The sequence below is a fragment of the Watersipora subatra genome, chromosome 3, assembly GCF_963576615.1.
Source record: "Watersipora subatra chromosome 3, tzWatSuba1.1, whole genome shotgun sequence".
NCBI classification, from domain to species: domain Eukaryota; kingdom Metazoa; phylum Bryozoa; class Gymnolaemata; order Cheilostomatida; family Watersiporidae; genus Watersipora; species Watersipora subatra.
In genome coordinates, this window is record NC_088710.1 from 8,902,044 (window position 1) to 8,909,424 (window position 7,381).

At 45.2% G+C, this 7,381-nt stretch overlaps 1 protein-coding gene across 1 annotated transcript; it reads right to left on the bottom strand.

The window, feature by feature from the left end:
* Window positions 1-5,811: 5,811 nt before the first annotated feature.
* Window positions 5,812-6,588, bottom strand: LOC137390308 (CCHC-type zinc finger nucleic acid binding protein-like). The gene has a single exon (XM_068076640.1). It carries the CDS (start codon window positions 6,586-6,588, stop codon window positions 5,812-5,814), a length of 777 nt encoding a protein of 258 aa, XP_067932741.1.
* Window positions 6,589-7,381: the final 793 nt, after the last annotated feature.

The following is a 7,381-nucleotide window of genomic DNA, read 5'->3' on the forward strand; positions in this document are numbered from 1 at the left end:
AACTACTACGGTAGATCTAGGCCTAGGTGTAGGAGGAATAGTTCTCTGTGGAATAAATGAAGGTATAGTAGGTAAACCTACAGTGGTAGATTGGAAAGTGTCTTCCCTACTGTCATAAAATATGTCATCTCCATCAATATACCCAGCCTCAACAGAGTCATCATGGTTTGACATAATTGCAATTAGCTACTGCTAACACAGACTGACAAATTCACTAGACAAATAAACTCAAAGTTAAGAATCTTAAATCCCAACTCTAAATTTAAATATCCCGGACAAGCCCCCAATGAAATGGAATTGGTTATATATCTCAAATAAATATCATTCCAAATCAAAAACACGGGTCCTTTGTCTAGTGAGTATTTACTTTATTACAAATGAATACTATCTGGGTTGTACAACAAGTTGTAGAATCAACCCAGATTCAAAACATACAATACAACGATACAATACAATACAATTTACAATTACAATTACAAATACGACAAGGAAAATTAACAATTCCGATGGAATTCTATTTACCTCTAACACACTCTTCTTAAAACACGTCCGAATTGACTGAACTGATCATCAAAAAGAGAGTGAGTTAAACGCAAAACAAAAAGCTATCTCATTTAAAAGTAAAGCTAGCCATCTGATCACAAAAGAAAAATCACACAATACAAAAAAAATAATTCTAGGAACATAAGCTATAAAAATTAGTATCATTGGACTCGCCAAAATGTAATTTCATAACAGCAGCAAATGCTCGTGTTAAGTTGAGCGTAGCAGAGCGATTTGCATTTCTCTAACGCCGTGTCCTTGTAGCGACTGTTTTAATTTGATGTGAGATCATTGCAGTTATGTTTTTGGAGTCTATCATTTTTTTTTGAACTTCACCATACGTATTTGCGGCCAAATGCGGAGTATGGGCCTTGCAGAAGATAAGGCGTGCGGAACATGCGTGTCATTGACTTGATCCACCCAACAGAATTGCAAAATTTTAAGCAGGCGATTATTAGCGAATTTCCTCGATATCATTTGTAGGAAAACACTAGTAACATGGTAATGTATGATGACATTTTAACTAAAAGGATAAAGTTTAAAGATTGACTTTATTTTTTACTTTTGTTTCAAGTCAACCTGTAAGCTTTCTTATTAGAGAGAACGCACTGGTTGTAATCCCGTTGTATGCACCTCTGACACGAGCATGTTGTGTTTTTATCACCAGATTGTGTATATTTAGGCTAGCTGTACTATAGACATTGTGAATATGCTTTACTAAATCGTGTTAATAGTAAGTTAGAAGCTATCTCTTCTTTCCAACTGTTGGGTATTCGTTGTTATACAGAAGTTCATTACCAGCATTAAACCTAATCAATGCATACATAACACAAGTTGTCTTGCTCAGCTTGGTAGATCATTTGTCATTGTGTATTGTGAACTAAAGCTAATCTAGTTCAGTGGGCCTTTAACAAGTAGCTACTTAGCAGGAGACAAAACAAACACGTTAACACTCACCGAGCTTCTAGTCGTAAGAAAGCGATGAGAGGTTTTCTTCCAGCGGTCTCGCGTCTTTCTCGTTTCCGGTCAAGCCAGAGTTCTAGCGAGCTGAGTCGATGATATCACATCTCCTTTTGTTTGTTGGATGCCGATCTTTAACAGGGGGTGTTCAGTGGATTCTGGGAGATCCCGTGAGGCCAAACCCTCAGCATCCTGTATAGCCTGTAGGCGACTACTTGCTGGTCTTCTGCACTCTCAAGTGCACATGGGTAAACATGGGTTTCTCCCAGAGTCTGGTGTCTCTGTGAGTAGAGCCTGGTAATTCTACTTTGCTTCTAGGGCGCTTTGGTACTCCGGGTATCCTTGGAAACGCGAGGTTTAGGAAAAGGAGCACGCAAAAGTGCAGCACGTTCTTCTCTGAGGGTCCGCAGGTCTCCCTCAAAATCAGTCTGGGGACTAGAGTCCCCCCTGATCATTGCTTGGATGTCGTCCAAGGTGAAGACATCGGTGGCACTCGCAGTCTGTCTGGCTACGGGTGGGTTGTACGGGGTACGGGATGTCGTGTGCCGCCTGCTCCCACCTTCCTCCCGTCTTTCCACCTTTCGTTGGCCTGAGGCCTGTCCCGTTTTTGAAGGATTACCTGCAGATACTGAAGGCCTGAAGGGCTTTCCTCCTCTTCTTCTCCACGCGTTCCGGCAGACCTTTACTGTGTGGCCCTTTTCCCCACACATATTGCAGACTATGCGGGGCACTGTTTTCTCTCGTGACCCTCCTGCCTACACTTCTTGCACCTGACGCGAGTGCACCAGTCGGTTGCGTGGGAGGTCTCCCCACATCTCCAGCATCTTGGGCAGTCCTTCCCCAAGTGTTCTCCTGACTCCTTGCAGTGTGTATTGGGACACTTCATAATATTGGATCAATGTAGTAGGAACTAGTAATCTACAAAAAGGAGAACACTATTTATAATAAAGGAATCCATCGTGCCTCTTTGTCTTGACAGTCCGACCACTTCTGGTCACTCTGTCACCAGTCTGAGCAACGGGGTTTGCAACCCGGCTGCTACTACTAGTTTGTCCCGCTTCTGCAGGTCTGTCAGGCTAAGCCTCACCCTCTGTTAGGCGGTCAGAAAATAAGGTATCTAAAGCTAAATCACTTTCTACACTATTAGTTATGCTCAGGTTAGCAGGTAGCGTGTTGTTGTAACCACCATTGCTGCAGATACCATCCCCCAAGCATTAGTGCTACTGTTATAAGTGTTATCACTACTGGCGTGAGCCTCGTCGTCTATTGCGTCTTCCACATTACCAGTGTTATCTCTAATCGAAGGGGGGTAGTAGAATTAGGCACCCTAGGGGTTAGCAAAGCGGGAAAAGCTTGTCTATCTACGACCCTTTTACTCACGGCAGCCTCTTCGGCATTCCCCACATCGATAGGCTGTATGAAAAAATAGTCATCCTCTTTACAATCAGAGTCAGAAAGCACAAATAAATGCTTACAGTTGCGACGAAGGTCGCTCTGTCCTACGCGAACCCAATAGCTCTCCGGAGAGCTGTCCGCCCAGACTACAACCCCTTCTTTACCGACATCGGATGGAGCATTAGCCCATACCCGCTGACCCGGTAGGAGGTCTGACAGAGGCTTAGCCCTGTGTTTAGCGTTCCATTTCTCATGCTTAGCCTCTTTGGCTTCGAGTTCTTTATGTTCAAATAGATCATAGTCTACAACTCGGGGAACAGGTTTTCCTGACGTTGTCCTGATTGATCTAGGAAACATTAACTCGCTTGGGGAGTAACCCGATTTGAGTGGTGTTGATCAGTAATCAAGGAGTGATTTGTCCTTGTCCGTTGACATGTCCCACATCCGTTTGACGGTTTTGACTGCCCGTTCTGCTAGTCCGTTGGATGGCGCATACCTTGGGCTGCTGGTGGCTATTTGGAAACCCCATGCTTGCACAAAGTTGCGATATTCCTGGCTAGCAAAACATGGTCCGTTATCACTCCTGACTAATTTTGGCACCCCCAGCCTGGCAAACACCGGCCTCATTGCCTGGATTACAAGACAAGAAGTCTGAGCTTGAATCAGGGGTACTTCAATCCATCTGGAGTAATAATCCATCATGACTAGGTACAAGTTACCTTGATGTTCCATAAAATCACACCCAATCTCCAACCAAGGAGCTTCAGGAAGCTGAGCATGCTCCATGGGCTGGTGTTTAATAGAACAGTGTCTAATACAGACATTACATCGAGAGACATAATGGTCTATTTCACCACTCATTGAAGGCCACCAAGTGAATTGCCTCATTTTTACTCGCATCTTTTCGATCCCCTGATGGCTTTCATGTAACCGTGCCAGGTAAATGGGCCTCAACTCACTCGGAATGTAAATTCTGCCTTTAAACAGAACTAGACCCTGGTATGACGTAATCGTATCACGACTACCATACAACTTAGCGAGCTCTGCATCCAATTTTTTTTTGTCTGGCCACCCTTTCGCAAGGTATTCCAAACATTTTCTGGATGTTGTGTCTCGCCGAGTGGCGTCAAACAACTCAGTTCGCCTACACGGGTCTAGCATCTCTGCAACCTGTGTCTCGACGTACTGTTCCACAGCAGAACAGTGACCTATATTTTCACTGCTAGCGGCGCTAGGCCGACTCAGTGTGTCTGCTAAGTACATTTGAGGTCCTGGGGTATGAAAAATTGAATACCCGTACCTCATCATCCTCATTTTAAACCGTTGTACCCGCACAGGTAGCTTAGACAGATCTTTGTCACCAAGGATGGAGACTAAAGGTTTGTGGTCTGTCTCTACCTCGAAATATCGACCTATTAGGTAATAATCGAATTTTTCGCAGGCCCATGTGACTGCCAGCGCTTCTTTTTTGACCATTGCATACCTAGTTTCAACCTCAGTCAATTTGTGTGAAGCGTATTTGACTGGTTGCCAAGTATTCAGCTCGGTCTGCTGTAATAGCACAGAACCGAAAGCATACTGGCTTGAATCTGCTGACATGCGATGCAGCTTATTCAAGTCGAATGCACATAGCACAGGGGCTCGTGACAGTTCCCGTTTGATCTGTTCAAAAGCCAACTGTTGACTACTGTCCCACAGCCACATTCTGCGCGCTCCCATCACTGCATAAATAGGTATAGCTAAACCCGACAAATTTCTGGAAAACTTGCTGAGATAGTTAACCATGCCAATGAAGCGCCTAGCAGCTTTTTTATCTTCTGGAGGATTTAACTGACAAATTGCTTTTACTTTTTCTGGGTCTGGCCTTACACCTTCAGCGTTGACAAGATGTCCAAGGAATTTGACCAAAGTACAGCCAAATTCACATTTGTCTTCGCGAAGTGTCACTCCAGCAGCTTCGATCTTGGATAGAACCTGTCTCAACCGTTTCCAGTGAGTGGTCTCATCTTTACCGAAGATTAAGACATCATCCATTAGACAGATAACTCCGTCCATCTGGCCTAATATCTTTTCCATGCCCCTTTGGTAATACTCAGGAGCTGGTGATATGCCGAAGGGCATTCGTTTAAAGCAATACCTCCCCCATGGAGAGATGAACGTCGTCAGTAGCTTGCTCTTAGGGTCGAGTTTAACTTGCCAAAATCCGGAATTTGCATCGACCTTGGAAAAAATATGACCCTCGGCCAGTCTTGACAACATGTCACTGACCCTTGGGAGTGGATATGTCTCCCTTTTCACCTCTTTATTGATGTGGGTAAGGTCTACACACATCCTAATGGCGCCATTAGGTTTTGAAGCTATGGTCAGTCCCGAACACCAATCAATTGGTTGTTCTACTGACTCAATAACTCCCAGCGCTAACATCTTCTCTATTTCAGCCCTTGCCTTGTCATAAAGACCGGCAGCTATAGGCCTCAGAGAGAAAAGATGATGAGGTTCAGTGTTTTCCTTTAGTTCAATGCTAAACAAGCCTGGCATCGTTCCTAGCCCTTGAAAGAGCCTAGAAAACTCCTTTACTGGATCAAATGCCTCAATGTTTATAGCATTGACAATCGCTAAAAGACCTAAGTCTATAATTTCTTGTGCTCCCAATAAATTTCTATTAGCACCTAGCACTACATGTGCTTTGCAATTAGTGGACTTTCACTTGCTTTTGATCTTAATATCAGCAACTCCTGCCACACTCAACCTCTTTCCACCTGCGCCAACCAAAATTGTGGAACTAAGAGAGAGTGGCAAGTCCAAAGACTTCTGAGTTCCCTCTGTCAACACAGTGACATCCACCCCAGTGTCTAGACAAAAAGGATCATCTTGGCCATGGACCGAGAGCGCGAGTCTGAAATCATCAGCTAGTCAACTAGAGTCCCGGTTAGAGGCTATCCTAACCTTTTTATCGCTATTGCGGTCTTTCCCTGATTTAAAGGGGCACTCGCTCTCCGCATGATATTTGCCGTCGCATGTACGGCACCTGCTTGGTCTGCCGCATGCACCTGCCATGTGCCCAAGTTTCTTGCAAACATTGCATCTAACTTGGGGGCAATCTCTAACAAAGTGATCCACTGCGCCACACTCATAACAACAGTCGTCATTTCTCCGGTAGGGAGAGTCACGGCGCCTCCGCCGGTAACTATTCCTGCCCACACGGTCCTTGGGGTCGTCTGAATCGCTGTTAACACTATAACAGCGATAGCAATAACGTCTTTCGTGGCTATTTTCCCGGCTGTTAGAGCCACCTTTGTAGCCACTACGACGCCTAAAGCGTTCCTGACTACCCTCACGGCTGCTAGAGCCGCGTCCGTAGCCATCGTAACGCCCTTGACGTCCACAATCCTTGTAGCCGTCACTGCTACCATCCCTTCTCTTTCGCCAACAGTCTCGGTCCTCTCGCTTCCGTACCTCGCCAACCTCCTGTTTGACACGCTGCTGTGCTCCAGCCCCACCGCCTGTCGCCTCCGAAGAGACATGAGCCCCTGGGGTCGGCACCGCAGCATCCTGTGTCGCACTAAGTTGGGCGGCAGCAGGTCGAGTCGAACTAGACTCTGCCGCGATCATCTCTGAAGCCTCTTGCGCTACATTTCTAGTTCGAAGAAGGTTTGTCAACCTCTCCCAATCCAGATCATTTTGGGCCATTAATTCCTTACTCAATTTTATATCGCGCAGTCCATTCACGGCAATGACTAGGGCAAAGCTCGTATGTGAATCGTCATTCCTACCAAAATCGAGCTGCCTACTGAGCCGTTCTACTCTGAGGAGAAAATCTCTGTCATCTTCCGCAAGTTGTCTCGCAGAAACAAACTTTTGGGTCTTGACCTAGACATTTTCCTCTCGTTCATAATGCCCTCTCAGCAGGCCCCAAGCCTGGTTGAATGTTGAGTTCGGGTTATTGGACTCAAAACCCAACGATCTTAGGGTTTCCCTACCCTCTTGGCCTATGGCTTTTAAGAGTGCTAGCAATTGAGCCCTAGGAGTGAAGTTGGGGACCACGACGGCCTCCACCGTAGCCTCACTATCCCCCATCTCAAAGTCCTTCATTTCCATTCATAGTGTAAACTCTTCGCTAAACCTTTTCCAACTACCGAATACATCAGTAGCCAAAATCTCTAGCGCAGGCAAGCTAGCAAAAATATTTGCACCCACCCTTCTTCCAGCCATAATTCTATTTTAATTCGAAAAATTACAATGGAATCTACTGAAAAATTACTGGAATCAATAGCAGAATGGTCAACTGAAATCCATTCTTGTATCTATGGTGTCACTACACCGCATTGCACCTCGCTGAGCGTCTATACCCACACCAAAATTGTCCAACACTATTCAATTTACTATACTCACCTCCTTTAACTCTACACTATCGTACAACTTAGCTCAACACAAACGTATTACACTTATCCTGTAAGTAAACACTCGTGGTACCATGTGAACT